Genomic DNA, 20,404 nt, shown 5'->3' with positions numbered 1-20,404 from the left:
GAATGATATTCGAGATCTTTATCAAAACAATACATATCATAACTTATACAAAATCAAGGGATGAACCAAGTTCATCTATCAAGTCTTTCAAAGCTTCAAGGGATGCTTACTAGCATCAATATAATACAAAGGATGACATTCCGGACAAACCCACGCGGTAAACCGTCGGTGGCAAGACAAGGGTACTAGTTTCATTATAGTCCCTTAACACTAAGGACTTTCAAAACAAGGGTACTAGTTGCATTATAGTCCTCTAGCACTAAAGACTTTCCAAGAATGTCATCAAAACAAATATAATACTTGATACAAAACTAGAGATAGTCATTCATGCTTGATCAAATACTTTTCCAAAGCAAAGCAAAGCTTTATCAAAACTTTATAACATAGCTTTATTAAAGATACCACTCACATAGCTCTTCGGGTGTGGGGATTACAAGCAAGGATCCAAGGCCTACAAGCACATAAAAAATCCCATTGAATGCATTTCAAAAAGACAAGAAGAGATGCTAAGGATGGGTATGAAATGCATTCTTAAAACAAGCTTTTCATGAGTGTGAATGTTCTCGGCATTTCTTTCCAAAACCAAGTCAAAACAAAGCAATCATGTGTTGGGAATCAAGCACTGTTTTTCATCTCGGGAAAACATGTTGGGTACCAACCAGGTCTTGGCCGAGGTGTGGTCCCGATGACCACATTCAAGGAAATGAAGTCGGGAAAATCTGGGTTTCCCTTCGAGGGACATGAAGAACATGAACATGAAGAACATAAAGAACATGAATGCTAAAATCTTAACTTGTTATTATAAAATCTGAGATTTCATGAGATGAGTTTGAAAACATGGACCTGGGTATCCATACTTGGAGGTTTCATGAAAACAAACACGAAAACATGGATCTTGATACAAACTTTCGGATCAAAACATGGTTTTATTTCAAAAATACAAGAACATCATTTTCTCTTTCTAAAACAAATTTCAAATCAATGCATGACTTATGAATCATGCTAGATCATGCAATGTAGTTAGATGAACATAAAGAATAACGAGAGCACATCAAGATTCTAACCTCAAAGCACGGATCTAACGGTTCAAGGTGTGAAGATTAAGCTTGGAAATCTATTCTCACTCTAAGAACTCCTCTTCCTCTCTTCCTAGAACAAGATATAACAAAATGATGTAGGTTTCTCTACTGCCAGCAGACTTAACCCTTTGCTGGGACACATGGCAATGACCGGTTGGTTCACCTCAAAAAGGTGGCTGACTGACAAGTGCATGACAAAGTGTATACCACAAGCAAGGTGACATGGGCACTCTGGCAGGTAATGATCTCGGGTTAGGACAAAGGCTTCGACAAGTAAGGTCTCAATGATCTCAGCTAGGAAGGATAACACTCGACCTAGCTGTGCCACACCTCGACCTAGATGTGCCACACCTCGGTCTAGGTCATACCAGTCCCGGCACAAGGTCACTAGGTGCAAGGTTCAAGGATGTCAGATGCCTAGATGATAGCATCTCGGCCTGGGTGATGCACACCTTAGCCTAGATGATGACATCTTGACCAATATGCCAGGGTGAAAGTGGAGGTCAACCGAAGTGGTTCCAAGATGGTCCTAGGTGTAAGAAGTTCAAAGGTGCGACCTAGGCTTAAGATGACCTCGGCCTAACACACGCAAGCAAGGAACAAAGCATGCAAACAACACTTAGATAAAACAAATCAAAGTCTGTAAATAGGCAAGCTTATTCAAGACAAGGATCATGCAATGCATGGAAGCATGACTAAAACAAGGTGAGGGTTGTTACAATGATATTTGTTCAAGTCATAACAATAGTAATATATCTACAATTACTATTATTATTAATTTTTTTATTTTATGAACAATGTCTTCAAGAGGTGCAGGAAGTTCACGCCGTCAAAGAAATCCGAAAGTGTGGCTACTACCTTCATTTACTTATGACTACAAGAGCAAAAAGTACTCAAGTCCGAAGGATTATTATGCTGGTATCCGAGCACAATGGGCGTTCAGGGTAACGGAGCAAGAAGGATTGTTTAATGATCTACGTAACTTTGGGGCACCGGTACCTCATCGTCGTTCATTGACAATGGCTAGATGAAATGTGAGTGACTATGAAAAAGCAGTTAACAGAATTAAGAAGGAGAACAACAAAATGTTGATGCGGCGATGTCAACATTTCATGCTTCAACTAGCCACCGAAATGACAGAAGCAAGCAATAGAGATTTGATAGTGATTGAGCGAAATAATGTCTTAAACAATGAAAAATATCTCTCTGACTACTACATGTCAAATGAGGAATGAGAAATCAAACACCTTTATCTTTCATATATGTTTGTATGTTGTGTCGTATCTTCGTTAGTTGTTGTTCATCTAACTTACGGATGTATTTCAACTATTTGTTATATGAACCTGAAGCTTATGAAATAACTACATTTATAAGTACACATGTCAAGATTCGTTATGAATTTCTCTTCCTATTGATAACTCATGTATAAGCATTGCAAAGCCATTACACATGGTAGCTGTATGTTTGAAATTATTGTAAATAACTATGCATCAGAGTTGTCACGTTAACTTTTATGACCTGAATAACTATGCATCAACTTTATATGAGTTGTCACTTCGACTTTTATTTACTACTCAATGCATACTTGAAGGTTTTAAGCAAAGTTCAAATCCGCTTAAAAATTTAATTTCACTTTTCCGCTTACAAATATAATTCAATTTATTTTGCCTTCACAATATATTTAATTTCACTTTTCACCTTACATATTTCATTTAATTTAATTGGAGAAATTTGACCAATTTAATTTAAAGTTAACTATGTGTTCATTTAAGTCAGTGTTGTTCTTGTTTGCATACTAGGCTAGGTTTTATCTGTAACACTTTCAAGTTCTATACATCGAAAAACCCATTCATTCTAACTCTACTACAAATTAATCTTCAATACATTCTAACTCTGTAATATTTTATCTTCAACGTTTATGAATCTGTTTGGAGCTGCATAGGGTGACTTTTTAAACACAAATGGTCTAATTGTTTTGTTGTTTTGTTGTTTTGTTCTGACACCCCTTCATCCCATTATGAATTGCAGAATTCACATGGGCACAGCAGCTATGGTACGATAATAAATTGTAGCTCAGCGCAGTGATGTGTCCAACATTTCTCAGCGATGCAGTGACTTTAACAAACGTAATAAATTGTATGCTTTATTTTATCCTCAGATGTTATGTGACTTTGTGCAGCGATGCAGTGATGCATGTGGCTTTTTTCCTTAGATACAGTGATGCATGTGACTTTATGCAGTGATGCATGTGACTTTCTGACTTTGTCAGTTATATACTTTATGACTTTTTTCGTCACATGCAGTGATGTATGTGACTTTGTGCAGCGCGACTTAGATGCTTTGTTTTTTCCTCACATTTCAGAATCCATCTAAGTCACATTAATACGACCACATAGTAATAGTGTTAACAAACAACTATATAAAGGACTGAAGGAGTGATGGTAAACACACAACCTTTCCACTAAGTTCTCCCTATGAAATTATCGTTCATCTATTGAGAAAAGTCAAATAGAGTATAGATTCACAGCAGGGGTAGGAATCGCAGAGGTTAGAGTTCACGACGAGGAAGAGGACGGGAAGGGGACTCGCAGGGGGAAGGAACTTCGAAAGAGGTGAGAGTTCATGCCGAGGAACAGGAACGGGAAGGGGAAGTGGCGATATTGAAGATGAAACATCATTTTCTTTGTTAGATGCCTCTTGTGCTTATCATGATAGTTTTGGGAAGCGACATTTTGTCATGCCCAAGTACTATCGAGATCCATGTGGTTTCGTAGAGGATCCATCTGATAATCAAACAGAATATAGTTTTACAGACGCTAGACTTCTGAAGTGGCCCGCACTATTTATAGAGCGAGTACAAATGGAAAGATTATGTCGAGAAAATCGACTGAAGGTGCCGAAAGCATGTTCAGTTCAAATCCAAAAGGAAGATCCAAATAATGTTGATCGACTATGTGAAAGACTTCAACGTGAGATTTCTCAAATGCGCCGTAGGTCAGCTCACGATATGGAACTATCTATATTTAAGTCGGATGCCAAGAAGAACAGAACAGCACCAAATACTGCGGCTATCAAGGCTATCAAGGACAATCCTGCACTTCTCTCTGACCCTGAGCTCTCTGATTGTTCGGACTCTGAGATTGTCGATTTGAGCGAGGATTAGGCGTTTATCTGTCTACTAAATTATATTAGGTTATCCATAATTATATGCTGTGTGTGTTAAAATAACTCTTTCGACAATGAGTTTATGAAAGGGTTGTCTAATATTTGTCTATGTAACTGTTAAGTATTGTACTTGTCGCTTTATTTTATGTTCTGTGTTATGTTGAATGTTTCCACAAATTATTTTTGTGAGACACTTATGTTTGAACTAGCTATGGCGTTCTAAAGTGTTGTAATTGTTATAATCATACCTTTATTTTGTTTTCCTGTTCGTAGTAGTAATTAGCAAATTAGATACTTTATATATGCTGTGTCAAGTTTTATGTAAATATTTCGTGGCAACAAATATTTAGTCTCGAAAAATCTGCAAAAGTAGGCTTAGTTTGGGAAATAAATTCGTATAAGGGCTTAGTATGGGAAAAGCCCCAACAAATTTCTCTGAAACTGAGCAAAATGTTCTCTGGGAGGGTGCGTGTTTTGAGGCCATTATTTTCTTCTTCTTTTTTAATTTTAATTTTTTAATTTTTTATTTGTTGTTTTTATTTTTGTCCATCATCGATCTTTTTTAAATCATATTTGAATTATATAACAAAATAAAAATTTATTTAAAATTTTATATTTAAATAAAAATTTAAAAAATATTAGGTAAATTAAGCAAATATTTAATTTATATTTTTTACACAATTCACTACTCTTTAGACAATGCATATTGTTTATTTTTTAAAAATTTAATGTATAAATTATTTATGTAAATATCAAATTGATCTGATAATCGTACATGTAATTTTATCATTTTTAAAAAAAAAAATAATGGATCTGTGACATAATTTCCAAATTATATAATTGATTTTGAAATATTAAAATAATAAAATTTTGATAGCTAAGATTACAAATTTAATATGATATTTTATATGAATAATTTATATATAGAGATTTACAAGATGATTGAGCGAATTATAGAATGTGGGTTGAACAATAATAATAATAATAATCAACAGTGAGTTGTCACGCTTTCCTTAAAAATTGTATTTCGGTAGTAAAAGTTGTGAACAAGACGATATTTTATATGAATAATTTAAAAACTGTATTGAACCAGGTTTTTTGAAAAAAAAAATTTTATTTAAAACCACAATAAAAGCGTGGTTCAAAACCACGTTTTCTGAAGAAAAAAAAAAATTTACACAATTAAAGCGTGGTTCACAACCACGTTTTTAGAAGAAAAAAAAAAGAAAAGAAAAGAAATTCACTTAAAAGCATGGCTCACAACCACGTTTTCAGAAATGAAAAAAAAAAATTACTTACAAGCGTGGTTCCTAACCACGCTTTCTTAATTAAAAGCGTGATTTAGAAACAGGTTTTTACGATTTTATAAATTTCCCACGCGAGAGTCAGAAAAACGGTGAAAGCGTGGTTTCTAATCACATTTTAGCCTAGTTTAAAAATTCCGTCCAAACTAGACTTAATTTAAAAAATAAGTTACTGTTTTGCCTTAATTTGGGAAGGACCGCACAACCCCTTCTTTGGTCCTTTCGTGAGGGTTTCACACCTATCAATTTAATGAGTTGAAGGATGAAGTATTATATTGAAGTGTGATTCACATTCAAAACCAAATATAATTTTATGATTTTCAATTTAAATTAGTGATTTGAGTTCAATCCGATGCTATTATCTTTCCATATTTAGATAATTCTTTTTTTTTTTTTCTTCTATAAAATCTCTTAATTGTTTGTTTCATTATATTATTCTTTGTTGATTCTTTTTTTGCAGTTTCCTGACTTTTGCAAGTTTTTTTTTTTTTTTTGTATATATCTAAAAAATTGATGTAAATATTTTTTAAAAATATATTTATTTGGTAATGTAGCTGTAGGTTCATCATATTACTATATATATATAGATATGAAGAATTTAATTTGACGATTTTCTTCGTTTTACTCTGAAAAATACAAACAAATAAACTTTGACATTTAATTTTCAAAGAACCTTTACGCAGAAAGTGTGAATGAATTTTATCTTGTATACATTAGCTGACAAAATTACAATTAGATCTATAATATTTTAAGTATTTTTAATAAAAAATAGCAATTTGGCCCCTTCAAAATTTATATAGTTTTACTTTGGCCCCTTCAAGGTCTGTGTAATTTTACCTTGGCCTCACCAAAATCTATATAATTTTATCTTGGCCTGCTAACCTTCACAAAAACCTCATTTGGCCCATGTTATTTTGAGAATTTATAATAAAAATTAGCATTTTCCCCTTGCAAATCTGTATATTTATTTTGGCCCCTAAAAAAATTTAAATAATTTCTGGTTCCGCCATTGCTTGCGTATTAATCTAATGATTGTAATCCAAGCGTGGAGTCAAATCTTTAGATGGATATATCTCTGAACTTACTCCTAGCAAAAGAACGACACAATCATAGTTTGACAATTTTGAATTTCTAAGGATTTTTTTCGACCTTTAGATGAAAGAAAACAGTTGGAAGAGTTTTACGCTAATAAAAAGATCTATACTATGTTATGGGATCTGTTTTATGTGTGTTAGCCAAACACAGCCAATTCCTTTTACTAATTATGTGGTGTCTAACATATGCTATTTGTGCTCTCTTCTTTTATTGCTATAGCTGTGATAGTTCTCATAACGTGCCAGGTGGCCTGGGCCCCATCATTACGTTACATATTCGAATTAGAGTTGGTTTGGCATCCTTAAAAAAAGTTAAAAAGTTATTAAAAAAATTAAAAAGTTATCACTATTTACCAAAAAAAATAAAAAAATTAATTTTACACAAAAAAAAAAGTACAACTCACTTCTCACGTGAGTTGTACTTTAGCTGACTTTGGTTTGACAAAAGGAACAGGCGGGTGCACAAACAAGATGGTGTTGTTCGGCTCGTGGGGGCCCATCACAGATCCCGTTTTGATAATCTGAACCGTTCAATGTGTAGAACTCGTCGAGTACTATATGCTTGTTAAAAATCATGTTAATCGGATATTGCTAACTACATGATCAAATTAATTTTGTATAAAAAAAATGGATGGTGTTATAGTTAACGGTTGACAAAAAACTAATCCGATCAAATAGCTATCGATATCCGATCAACGTGATTTTTTATAAGTATATATTATTCGATGATTTCTACACATTGAACGGTTCCAATTAGCAAAACGGGACCCATGGTGGGCCCCCACGGGCCGAAGAGCATATTTCAATTCAATACCCAAAAAGGAGGTAAGTATCTCCTATACACTACTCTGCACAATGCTACCACCGTACTGCCTACTCGCCGAAAAGCTTCTCCTATACACTAATTTATACAATTTTTTAATATATATTTTTTCGTAAAAAGTTAAAAAATTATCCCAAACAACTATATTTTTTTTCTCAATTTTTTAGTTTAAAAGTAAAAAATTACACGTATTTAGAATATTTCAAGCAACTCCTTAATAGTGGTAGGACCCACAACACATGTCATACTCTTGCAAGGAGTGGCATGGAACCTGCTTGATTTGGTTTAGATCCTATGAAGTGCACTTACCCACCAAAGATTGTACTTAACTCAATTAATTATTTCATTTATGATGCCAGTGAATGTGTAACAAATTTTGGATGATCTGGTTCTTAAGAATATTGCTTCTTGTAACCTTATATCATGTTCACAAATTTTGATGCCAGATAGCAAGAGCTTGGAATCTGCTCATGTTAAAATTTGAATTTTTAGCTCTGAAATTGAGCCCCACTTCAGCTTTCCCAGCAACTTCCGGGCACAAATGCTGCTCATTTTAGGGAAATATTACAACTTATGTTCTTAAGAATCTGTACGGGGTGAAATATTCTCCGTTCTCCATACTCCTTGAATCTAAGCTTCACCTGGCGTTGCTTAACCTGAGAACAGAAAGACGATGAGCTGTCTGGCGGTGTGCTGCCGGATAAACCCTCTGACGATCAAGTCAGCATACTTGGAGAGAAAGAAGGAGAATGAATAGAGCACTTTCGAGAGAGAGAATTCGAAATACTTTCAGGTTGCTTACCTTTAATGTCTCCATATTCCTTTTTTTCAAGGCTGGTCATGTAGCCTTAGGATTGTGGGTGCACTACATCTGCTGTCCTTTTCTGGGCAGATGGTTGTGCTCCCCTTTACCATTCCTACACGTGTAGAGACCAAAACCTCCAAACAGTGTTTGTCAAACCGCCAAACGGTATTGATGTATACTAGGAGTGGATTCCTCTCTCTTCGTCATTGGGCCACGTGGGATGTCGAACCGAGCTATCACTTGGTGAACCATATATTTCGATAGATAGCTATATGCCAAGCTCAACCAGATTGGACTACGGTGGAAAGCATCTCGGCTGCTGACCACTGACCTTATGGGCCATCTACGCCCGCACTATTGCGGACCGAACTACCTATGGCCCGGTCATCAGAAGATTCAGTTACCTTGAGTTCCAATGCCGAGGCAGTTCCACCCGTCCACTCCATCCCGGCTAAATCCAGCAAGATGCTTCATTCGATATGAGCCTAGCTCGGTCGAACCCCCAGACACCGCGTGGATATAGCTTGGCTACCTTAATCCGGTTTGGCAATATACTCAGCGAGGACTAGATTCGGCTAAACAAAGAGCTCTCGGTTTCCTTCGCGTGGCCTATCACAGCACTCCGTGCTATTCAGCCCGGCCACACTATTCGACGCAAATCTCCCTCTTAATTGCCCCTTAATCCTAATCGAGCCGAGCGTGATTGAGATTACCACTTCTAGCCGAACTGTCATGTTTTGGCCTGCCATTGAGACTCATGTCAGTCACTCCGCCTTCAATCAATCAGCAGCGCTGACAGCCAGCTAGTCGCTTCTAAGCCACGTGGCGCCTCCCTAAAGGCTCTATGCAATCCTTGTAGCTGTGACCATCATGCCAAAATTTGAAAAGTTGTCGCCTTTTGAGCTTTCCCCCATAAATAAACCATTTATGCCCCACAGTCTCTTCATTGTTCATCTCCTTCCTTCGTGCCAAACCCCTATCATTTGAACATTTGCCTCTATCATTGCCATTGTTTTTGTTCGAGTCAATTCATCATTCTCTCTTCTTACGAACGTTACAACAAGGGTCGTAATCAACTGGGCTTCGATTTCGCATTTAGACTCGTAAGTTTTCCCCACTTTCCTTTTTGTGTCACTGTGTTCTTCGTGTTCTTCATCTTTCTTCATTTTTTTTCATTTTTCTCTTTGCTTGGGATTTGTCAATATGTTGCCAATGTTCCTCTCATGGGGTAAAACCAATTGTCACCTATAGAAATTAGGCAAAAGTGGAATCTAAAATACATGCGGGGCCAACATGTCCCTCATTTCCTTAGCTTCAACGCTTGAATTTCATATTTAGGATAAATAGCGTAGGTTCTAGGTAAGGCCGAGTATAATCTCACCTTTAGATCCAAAAATAGGACATAGCCGGGCTGAAGTTAGTTTGTGGTCCTGCCAAGGGGCGGTGACCACGCTGGAAACTCGTAGGAACAATTTGCCAAGATGACTATCTCAGACTAGGATAAAGGCCCAAAACCGACCTAGCCCTGAAGGCTTAAACACCGAGCTGAAAACCGAGTTGAGACAGAGAAACAAAACTTTCGTGGCCGAGTTAGGCTCATTTTGGTAGCTGTGCACTTGAGGCTGTGCTAATACATGCATTTATTTTTCTAAAAATGTAGAACAAACTAGGACCGACCAAGATCATTCTTTATCACTGTCGGTGAGGTCAAAGACCGAGCAAATAAGATCATCTAAGCCACTCAAATTAGACCGAGCTACTGTCAGATTTCTCATATAGAACAAAACCAAGATAAATGGGAAAATACCGATTTATGGTCAGCTCGTCTGGGGCTATGGCCGAGTTCCGTAGAGAGTACAACATTCCAGATGACGTCCACCTGGAGTTAGCCAAGAAAGGAGACACTCCTTGGGGTGAATTGGACAAGTGCCCCTTCACGGTCGTGTTTATTGTGGAAGGCGGCTTATGCTTCCCGGTCCAACCCCTAGTCTGTGAATTTTTGAGGCATACTAGGTTGTGCCCCACCCAAGTCTCCAACAACACATACAAAATAATAAACGACGTGGCCGCGCTAAATAGGATACTCGATCTTAATCTCGATCTTGCCGAGATATTCTATCAATACACACTTAGTAAAAATAAAGGAGGCTTATGTTGATATCTCAAGGTTAGAAAGGGCCGAGCAAAGCTCATAGAGGGCAACCCAGATAAAAAAGTGAATGATGATGACTTCTTATGGGTGTCTAGGAATTACGAAGACACTGAAGCACCCATACTGAGCTGGTACATACAGAAAAATTTTGGGAGTGCTGGTGAGCATCATAGAGCTGTGTAATTTTTTTTGAATTTGAGTTGTTTTTGCTGATCTAACCCTTGCTTTTATTTTTGCAGATTACAAACTCTTGGTGGTAGATTATTCCAATGCTAACTGAGAAGCTATAAGGGTTGCTCTTCGGCACCCGGTTGAAGAAAGAGAAGCTCAAAAACTGCTCAGATACCATTCAAGTTATAGATACACTACACTGCGCAGGAGTCGGGTCACCGATTTTCTTCGCGCCCCTTCTCCTGAACCAAATCCAACCCTTCAGCCGATCAAACTCATACCTTTAACAACTGAGCAAGAAATGGCTAAAATCTGAGCCATCAAATCAATGATTACGGGAGAGGCAAGCAATTCTCAGCTGATGGAAGTTGTTGGCGGTCAGTCCTCCATGCCAACCGTCCTAAACAAAAGGCCTGTGCTGGCCCTTGCCAATGAGCAGGCTTCAGGTCGGTCAAAGAAGAGGCCCAGACAGGGACAAACCCAGCAGCGCCTGGTTGATGAAGATTCTACCGAGCTACCATCGGCAGAACAAGAAAAGCAAACTGAACAATCGCTTGCTGGGCAATCCACTCATTTCACCACCTCTCCAATCTGGTCACCTAAGCTAAAATACAAGGACCGAGTTGTGACGGTGGTGGACTCTGTATATGCCGACAAGGACCATTCACTCGGCTCCTCCCTGTTAACATGAAAAGGCATAAGGAACTGTTCGATCTAAAAGTCCTTCAATCGGCGGCGAAGTCAATCATTCTGGTAAGCAATCAAATCCCTTTTTTTTTTGGTTGTTTTGTGCAAGTTATTGATCGATTCCCCGTACTAACTGCTGTCATTCTACAAGCTGCGCAGAAAAACTATCTTGCTCATGAACGCATGATTTCTGTTTTGAAGAGTCTGCGTGAGGCCATTGCGGATAATAAAACAAAACGACCAAACTGGAAAAGTTAAAGACTGCACAAGAGGAGGTGGTGGTTGAGCGTAACCAACTCGCAAAGTGGCTGGCTTGGGCGGATGAGAATAAGCAAAACACCTTGCAAGTGACCAAGGCCAGATACACCGTCGAGCTACGCAAACTCCGCGAAGCCCACAAAGCCGAGCCGAAGAAGCAGGTCAATGATGCTAAAGACCGCGGCTATGCAGAGGGTGAAAAATCTTATGAACGACAAGTGGAAAGGACCAAGGACATCTTTTTCCAATGCGGCTGGAAAGCTGCCATGGAAAAACTTGGCTTTGGGCAAGACTCTGACGGATTCAAAAATCCCCCAACCGCCTTCATTCCACTCCACATGCAAGCTTCTGCCAGCGCCGTGTAGCAGAAATTGATAGAAGAGGCAAAACTGGCAGCCGTGGCAGATGCTTCTGTCATACAACATGCCAAACAAAATCTGCCTTCAGAGGTATCCGAAGAAAGAGGCAGCCAAGCCGAAAAGGAGCCCGATCAGGAGGAGAATCCGATGCCCCGTGTAGGTGAAGGAGATGCTAAGATTGCTTTGACTGACAAGCCAACACCGTGGAGCTGGACTGATTTGTCTCTCTTTTTTTTTTCTTTTTTTTTTTTTGTAACCAGGCTATAAACGCCACTTTTGTAATCAAACTGTCAGGAATGAATGAAAAACTATGAACTTTTTGCTCGCTATGCATTTGAATTTTTGGTTGACTTATTGTTTTCTTTAATTCGGTCAAGATACATATCGCTCGATTTCATAGCATCAGGTTGAACCTGCACGTAGCCGAGATAAAAATCTTCTCGTTGCATTCCAAGCGTAATGATCTCCGTTGGGTCGAGCTGGTTTTTCAAACGCGCACAAATATAAAATTCCTTTTCAAAATTGGGGAAACGTAGCTGTCTTACAGGCGATTCAGCTTGGCTAACTAGCAAAATCAGCTCGGGGATGAAAACATTTTAACGAGCGAAATTAGCTCGGTTTGAGTGCAAAAACAATTCTTGAGACAAATCGCAGTCATTCCACGGCGAACGAATCAACTCGGGTTAACGAGCAAACTTAGCTCGGTTTTAAACATTCGTTGAGCATAACATCAACTGTTTGAGCGGGCGATCGAGCAATGTAGATCAATTATAATACAAGTTGGACAAAACACCAACTGTTTGGGCAGGTGAGTGAGGTCAGCTCGGTTTTATGAGCAAAATCAGCATTGCAACAATGAGCAAAAATTAGCTCGGGCAATCAAGAGTGAAATCAGCTCAGTTTATTGAGCAAAATCAGCTTTATAATGGTGAGCAAAAATTGGTTCAGGCAATCATGAGCAAAATCAGATCAACCATTGCAAGCAAAGATCAGCCCGGTCGATTAAAAGTAAAATCAGCTCATAACCGAACAACCGCTTGTACAATAGGCAAAAGTAAGCCCGATTTGGGCATTACCCCTAGCACTCACAGTAGCTTAATATCCTTGTAATATTTTTGTACAGAAACGCATAGTATAAAAGAAAGAAGGAGCTATCTTCTATTACATGTCACAAATTACACCCAATGCCAAAAGGCCAAGTTACAAAAAACAAAGAAGCAGAAAAGATTATATTTCAAAAGTAAAATATCTTGAGGTTGGCCGCATTCCATGGTCTGGGGATAGCTTTATCATCTAAGTTTTCTAGGTGATATGCCCATTTGCCTGCAAGGCTAGTTAACTTGTATGGCCCCCTCCCAATTTGCTTCTAACTTGCTCTCTTCAGGGATCACTGTGTTGCCCATTACCTTCCTCAAGGCCCAGTTTCCTATCTTGAATAGCCTAGGATGCACAGTCTTGTTGTATTTCTTGGAGAGCTCTTGTTGGTAGGCCGCAATGTGAATTAGTGCCCGTTCTCTTCTTTCCTCAACTAGGTCCAGTTCCAGGGCTACAGCTTCACTATTTAAGTCTGGTTCAAAACTTTCAGATCGAATGGTTAGCATGCCGATTTCCAATGGTATGACTGCCTCCATGTCGTAAGCCAAGGCGAATGGAGTTTTCCCGGTTGAGCGTCTTGGTATAGTGCGGTATGTCCAGAGCACATTGGGGAGTTCCTCAGCCCACCTCCTTTTGGCCTTCTCCAGTCACTTTTTCAGCCCGTCCAAGATGGTTTTGTTTGAGGCTTCGGCTTGACCATTTGATTGAGGGTAGGCCGTCAATCTTTAACTCTTCGTAAAACCCGCGAAAGAGTTACCTGTCGAACTGAGTGTCATTATTCGAAATGAGGGCTTTTCGGATGCCAAAGCGAGTGATGACATTCTGCCAGACAAACTTCTTTACATCATTTTCCTTGATGGTGGCCAATGGCTCGGCCTTTATCCACTTAGTGAAGTAGTCCGTAGCAGCGATGAAAAATTTACAGTTTCCCGAAGCAGTTGGAAGCGGTCCTACAATGTCTAGCCCCCAAAGCACAAATAGCCAAGGACTTGTAAGGGGGAGCAACTCTCTGGCCAGCTGGTGGATTTGGTGAGCGAATTTTTGACATTTTTCACATTTGCAAACATATTTCTGCGCGTTGGCCTGCATGCATGGCCACCAATAACCCTTGGAAATGGCTCGGTAGGCCAAAGATCTGCCCCCAATATGGCTTCTGCAAATGCCTTCATAAATCTTGAAGAGGAAAGCTTCAACCTTGATGGGGTGGACACACTTCAGGTATGGCCCAGTAAAAGATTTCTTGTACAAGACGCCAGACGGAGAGAGCCAAAACCGCTAAGACTTGGCCCTGATCTTGTTGGCCTCCTTCTTCTCAGTGAGCAGAATTCGATCCTTCAAGGAGATGATGACTGGATCCATCCAGGATGATCCCAAGTCGGCGCAGAGTACTTCGGGAGCCTCCAGTTCCTCAATGCTCGGTCGAGGTAAGAATTCTATCATCAAAGAATTGGGAAAATTTGTTTGCATAGATGCTAGGCTGGCCAATTTGTCAGCTTCATTGTTGTCTTCACAGTTAATTTGTTCTATTCTTATCGCAGCAAACTTTTTGATCTCTGCGCGTACCAGCACTTGATACTTAGCCATCATTTCATCCCTGGCCTCAAATTCCCCAGAGACCTGATTGACCACCAGCTTGGAGTCACTGAATACCATAAGTTCTGATGCTTTCATTCTTAAAGCACTTTTCAATATGGCGAGGAGGACTTCATATTCCTCCTCATTGTTGGATGTTGGGAAACCAAGTATGATCGCATGCTCAATGGTTAACCCATCTGGGGATGTCAACATGACCCCCAGTTCGGCGCTATGTCTGTTGGAGGCCCCATCAACGAAGAGCTTCCATATCTCGCCAATGAACAATTTCCAGTAGTCGGAGGGATTTTGAGAGTTCCTCAACTCCAAGTTACTGGTCAGGTCGGTCTGATTCTTTCCTGGACATCTATCGAGCTTGTATTTCGGTAAATCAGCCGGTTCTTTCATTTCTAGATCGGCTTGATCGTTCCATTCTACTACTTGTTCCCCACCATTTTTTTCTTGTTTCGCTTGATACTTAGCCAAGTCCGCGCTAGCCAAATCAACAGAGCAAACAGGGTGTGTTCCAGGGGCAAATTTCACCACAAAGTCGGCAAAGGCTTGAGCTTTGATAGCAGTGCGCGGCTGGAACTTGATGCCGTATTGTTCTAATTCTACGGCCCACTTCAGAATTCTGTCGGTGAAGTCTGCCTTCTCAAAGAGCACCTTGAGCAGAAATTTGGTTCGCACTACTATTGTGTGGGCATGAAAATAGTGCGCCAACTTTCTAGAGGCCATCATGAGAGCTTGAGCCAATTTTTCAAGCGGCAGATATCTCGATTCAGCTAGGAGTAGTGTCTTGCTAACCTAGAAAATAGGGAGATGCTGGATCCCTTCAGCACGGATGAGGACTGCGCTTACCGCGTGCTGAGAAACTGTCAAGTAAAGATACAGCTCTTCACTCGGTCATGGTATGACCAGGATTGGGGCTGAGAAGAGATATACCTTTAGATCTGCCAGTGCATGGTCGCACTCGTCATCTCAAAAAAACTTGGCTTTCAAAATCTTGAAAAAGGGCCTGCAACGATCCGAAGACCGGCTGATAAACTGCTCAATGCGGCTGCCATTCCGGTGAGATGTTGCACGTCATTTGCCGAGTTTGGCCGCTCCAGTTCTTGTATTGCCTTGATCTAGGAAGGGTCGGCTTCAATTCCTCAGTTGGTAACTAAAAAGCCAAAACATTTTCTAGTTCCCACCCCGAAAGCGCACTTGGATGCATTCAATCGCAACTTATGGTATTTGAGGACGACAAACATTTCATGTAGGTCCGTGAGATGTTAAGACTTGTCTTTGCTCTTCACCACCATGTCGTCAATGTAAGCCTCCATAGTGCGGCCCAATAGTGGGGCAAACATTTTGGTCACCATTCTTTGAAAAGTTGTCCTGGCGTTCTTAAGACCAAAGGGCATGACCTTGTAGCAGTACAAGTCTCTAGGCGTGGTAAACGACGTGATCTTTCTGTCTGGCTCGTACATGGCTATTTGGTGGTAGCCGTGGTATGCATCTAAAAAGCTAAACCTTTGGTGCCCAACAATAAGGTCCACCAGCTAGTCTATTATCGGCAATGGAAAACTATCCTTTGGGCAGGCACGGTTGACCGTCTTGCAATCAACGCATACCCACCACTTCCTATTTTTCTTGGGCACTACCACCGTATTAGAGATCCATCTAGGGTATTGTACTTCTTCTATTGCCCCAGCTTCCAACAAGTTTTTGACCTCTTCTGCCACTACCTCAGCATGGTGTAAGGCCGAGCGCCGAGTTCTTTGAATAATTAGTCTTGCGTTGGGAAAGACATTTAATTGGTGGCAAATGAAGCTAGGGTCGACGCCAGGCATATCGTAAGGCGTCCATGCGAAGACTTCGATGATGGAAACCAAAAAATTCATATAGTCTAGCCACTCGGCGCTAGACAAAGATGATCCCAAAAGGAAGAATTTGTTCGGGTCATTCTCATCGATGCGCACTTCCACCAAGTCTTCAACCGATTTCTCTTTGGCTTTTCTTCCTACAACTTCCAGCACCTTCTTTTCTTCTGGCTCTTCTATCATTTGGACAAAGCCTTTGGCAGCCCGGCTGCCATTTACCGCGACGAAGCATTGCTTTGTCATTACTTGGTCCCCCCAAACCTCTTCTACTTGTCCAGCTAGTGCAGGAAAGCGCAGGACCTGGTGATAAGTCGACGCTACTGCTTGCATGGCGTGCAACCAGCCTTTTTCGAAGATTAGGTTATAGGTTTATGGGACCTTAAGCACCCAGAACTCCACTTGCTTCGTGACTGACCCAGCTTTGACTGGCAATATGATCTTTCTGATTGGCCATTCCAGTTGAGAGTTGAAGCTGACCAAAAGGAACGTTGCTGGAGCCAGGTCTTTGTCCACCAACTTCATTTGTTTGAACACGTTGTAGTACATGATCTCGACCGAACTCCCCTGGTCGATCAAAATTCTTTTGATGTCAAAGTCTTTGATGCAAAGTGTCACAACTAAGGTGTCATTATGAGGCGTTTGAATTCTTTCCAAGTCCTTGCTTGAAAAAGTTAAGACGTCCTTTATCTCGGTCTCCCCTTTCTTCACGGCAGGCTGAATAAAGAGCACTTCCCTTATGTGTTCGGCCTTCTTGATCATCCCCCTCAGCTCGCAAACCCGTGTCGGCTCGATGATGCTGTGAATAACATTGATTACTCCTTGGGGTGCCGCATCTAAGGCAACATGGCCATTTGGCTCGGCTTGTCCTTGTGATGCAGCCCTCATACCCCCGTCAATGTACTGATCCAAGTGCCCAGCCGCAACCAGCTCCTCCAAGTGTTGTTTGAGCGGCACGCAGTCCTCCATTCGGTGCCCCCTTTCTTCATGGAAGGTGCAGGGGTACCTCGAGTTGAAGCCCCTCTGCGTGTCTCCTAGTTTGGCTGGCCAACGCACGTATGGCTCACCTCGAATTTCACTGAGGATGCGATAAATTGATATCTTAAAGACAGTGGTGATGCCGGTTCGTGCTTTCAACTTCCTCTTCGCTGCAAGGAGTGTCAGCTCGGTCGTTTCTATAGTTTTTGTTTCTATCATTGCAGTTTGAACAGTGATGTTGGTCTCTAGCTCAATTATTAGGGTGGTTGTCCTCCTGTCCCACCGAGTGAACTTTCCCAGCCACCCTTTTGTCCGCCCTAACCGGATTTTCCTTCTCGGTTGCGGTGGCAGTGACAGTATCATCCTCTACTCGGATATGCTCGTTGATCCGTTGCATTAAGGACTCCATGGTTGTGGGCTGATGCATCGTGAGCGAGTCTCGCAGCCTATGCTCGACTGGTAGACCTCGCTTGTATTGGGCGATCACCAGATTGGTGGGATAATCGAGGATCTCATTGTAGGTTTCCCAATACTTGGCATTGTATGGCTTCAAAGAACCTCCGGACTCTATCTTGACACTTAGGAGGTCGTCAACCTCCTTCGATGTTTGAGTATTGGTCTTGAACTTGGTGACAAAGGCCTCCGTTAGTTGTTGCCACCCCTCAATGCTCCATTCCGGGAGCCTTTCGAACCACTTCAGGCCCAATTCTCCCAAACTCACTAGGAATATGAGACACATCAAGGCATTGTTGCGCCAGTAGCCAACCATTACTTGCCAGTAATGACTAACATGCATGTACGAATCCGTCTTGCCATCGTACAGCGTGAACTTAGGCTAGTGGAATTTGGCAGGGAGTGGTGTGCTCTCGATCTCTGGGGACAGTGGGGTAGCGCTAAGTCTTGCTAGCTCTTTGTCCATTGATGTTGGAGCCACCATTCTTGGCGCTGATATGGCCACTTCCTCACTGCAACGGATTTAGGGACTTAGGCTTTGCAGCGCTGGCAATCTTTGAGCCTCTACGGCGGGGCGCACTCTTCCAGCACATCTCTCAAGTCCCCTGAACGGGCGGAGTAAGAGTATCTCGATGTTGTTAACGGACGCGAGGGACGGTAACTACTGTCGCGCGTGTAAGATCTCTCCACCGGTGGGTCGGAGTCGCTAACTCCATAGCTTTTGGTCATAGAGAGAGAGGGTGGCCCACGTTGACGACGACTGTCAAAGCAACGGGGTGGGGTGCACTCACTGTGGTCACCCACTCCAACAACACCCTTCCCCTTGATTTGGCGCTTCAACGTCTCTATTTCAGCCCCCATCTTCCGAAGGAGGACGTCCTGGTCTCTGAGTTTGTGCTCCAGGCACTTAGCATGTGACTCTCCTCGCCGCCGGTGACCCTCGGGACTCTTTGAATGTTTAGTGCTCCTCGCGTGTTTGTCTTGCGTGCCTCTAGAAAAGGTCTCCAGGCCCGCCATAGTCAGAATAGCAGAAGGGCCATCTCTCCATCGGACAGACTCTGGTGTGATACTGTCAACAACGGACAGCGGTGTTTCGTCGTTGTTGGCCATGGAAACGGTTAAAAAATCTTGGAGAGCAAGGTTTGTCTATTTAAGATTTTCTATAGATGACGCCAATTGTACGGGGGTGAAATATTCTCCGTTCTCCATACTCCTTGAGTCTAAGCTTCACTTAGCATTGTTTAACCTGAGAACAAAAAGATGGTGAGCTGCCCGGTGGTGTGCTGCCGGATAAACCCTCCGACAATCAAGTCAACATACTTGGAGAGAAAGAAGGAGAATGAATAGAGCACTTTCGAGAGAGAGAATTTGAAATACTTTCAGGTTGCTTATCTCTAACATCTCTATGTTCCTCATTTTCAATGCTGGCCATGCAACCTCAGGATTATGGACGCACTACCTTTGCTGTCCTTTTCTGGGCAGATGGTTGTGCTTCCCTTTACCATTCATACACGTGTAGAGACCAAAACCTCCAAACAGTGTTTGTCAAACCGCCAAATGGTATTGACGTATACCAGGAGTGGATTCCTCCCTCTTCGTCATTGGGTCACGTGAGATATCGAACCGAGCTATCCCTCTTCGTCATTGGGCCACGTGAGATATCGAACTGAGCTATCACTTCGTGAACCATATATTTCGATAGATAGCTCTATGCCAAACTCAACCAGACTGGACTACGGTGGAAGGCATCTCAGCTGTTGACCACCGACCTTATGGGCCATCTCCGCCTGCCCTATTGTGGATCGAACTACCTATAGCCGGTCATCAGAAGATTCGACTACCTTGAGTTCCAATACCGAGGTAGTTCCACTCGTCCACTCCATCTCGGCTAAATCCAACGAGACGCTTCATTCAATACGAGCCTAGCTCGGTCGAACCCCGAGACACTGCATGGATATAGCTCGGCTACCTCAATCCGGTTTGGCAATATACTCAGCATGGACCTGATTCGGCCAAACAACGAGCTCTCGGTTTTCTTTGCGTGGCCCATCACAAAATTTCGTGTCGTTCAGCCTGACCACACTATTCGACGTAAATCTCCCTTTCAGAATCTTAACACATCAATTTCAGCTTCTGTTGCTAGTTTCAGCACAGGCCTGTCACTATATACATATTTTAAGGATCTTGTTAAATACATTTTATTGATATTGAGTACCTTGACAACTTGATAATTAAAGACCACTCCTTATTTGGCTTTTGTCATTTTACTAATTACTCACAGTGGCAGAGTTATTAATTCATATATTATACGATTTAAATATATTAAGCATCATGTCATGCATGTTTCATATGAAATGAATTTGTCTTCTTTCATGTTGCCTGTAAACATCTCCCTATCATGAGCTTTTGAGCCTCATGCAGAGCTGTCATCTGCATGTAACCTAAAGCCCTCTTCCAGCATAAGTTGTTTTGGGTTTTTATTGCCAATTTATATGAAAAATGGCTCTGATCGTCATTCGAGAACTACTCCACCAATATGTTAAG

The 20,404-nt window shown here is 41.3% G+C and overlaps 3 protein-coding genes across 3 annotated transcripts; all 3 read right to left on the bottom strand.

Moving 5' to 3' along the window:
* Positions 1 to 14,267: 14,267 nt before the first annotated feature.
* LOC145807162 (uncharacterized) lies at positions 14,268 to 15,302 on the bottom strand. The gene has a single exon (XM_082905100.1). The coding sequence runs from the start codon at positions 15,300 to 15,302 to the stop codon at positions 14,268 to 14,270; it is 1,035 nt and encodes a 344-aa protein (XP_082761226.1).
* A 1,499-nt stretch (positions 15,303 to 16,801) lies between these two features.
* Positions 16,802 to 17,626, bottom strand: LOC145807161 (uncharacterized). The gene has a single exon (XM_082905099.1). The coding sequence runs from the start codon at positions 17,624 to 17,626 to the stop codon at positions 16,802 to 16,804; it is 825 nt and encodes a 274-aa protein (XP_082761225.1).
* Positions 17,627 to 17,657: 31 nt separating this feature from the next.
* LOC145807160 (uncharacterized) lies at positions 17,658 to 18,176 on the bottom strand. Its single transcript, XM_082905098.1, has one exon. The coding sequence runs from the start codon at positions 18,174 to 18,176 to the stop codon at positions 17,658 to 17,660; it is 519 nt and encodes a 172-aa protein (XP_082761224.1).
* Positions 18,177 to 20,404: the final 2,228 nt, after the last annotated feature.

The sequence above is a fragment of the Camellia sinensis genome, chromosome 14 (genome assembly GCF_055761805.1).
Source record: "Camellia sinensis isolate YWXY chromosome 14, ASM5576180v1, whole genome shotgun sequence".
NCBI lineage: Eukaryota > Viridiplantae > Streptophyta > Magnoliopsida > Ericales > Theaceae > Camellia > Camellia sinensis.
The sequence above is the reverse complement of the archived record's forward strand: the minus strand, read 5'-3'. Positions and strand labels throughout refer to the sequence as shown.

Coding starts and splice junctions, on each gene's coding strand:
- LOC145807162 (XM_082905100.1), bottom strand. CDS start 15,302: ATGGCCTCTAGAAAGTTGGCGCACTATTTTCATGCCCACACAATAGTA.
- LOC145807161 (XM_082905099.1), bottom strand. CDS start 17,626: ATGATAGAAACAAAAACTATAGAAACGACCGAGCTGACACTCCTTGCA.
- LOC145807160 (XM_082905098.1), bottom strand. CDS start 18,176: ATGGTTGGCTACTGGCGCAACAATGCCTTGATGTGTCTCATATTCCTA.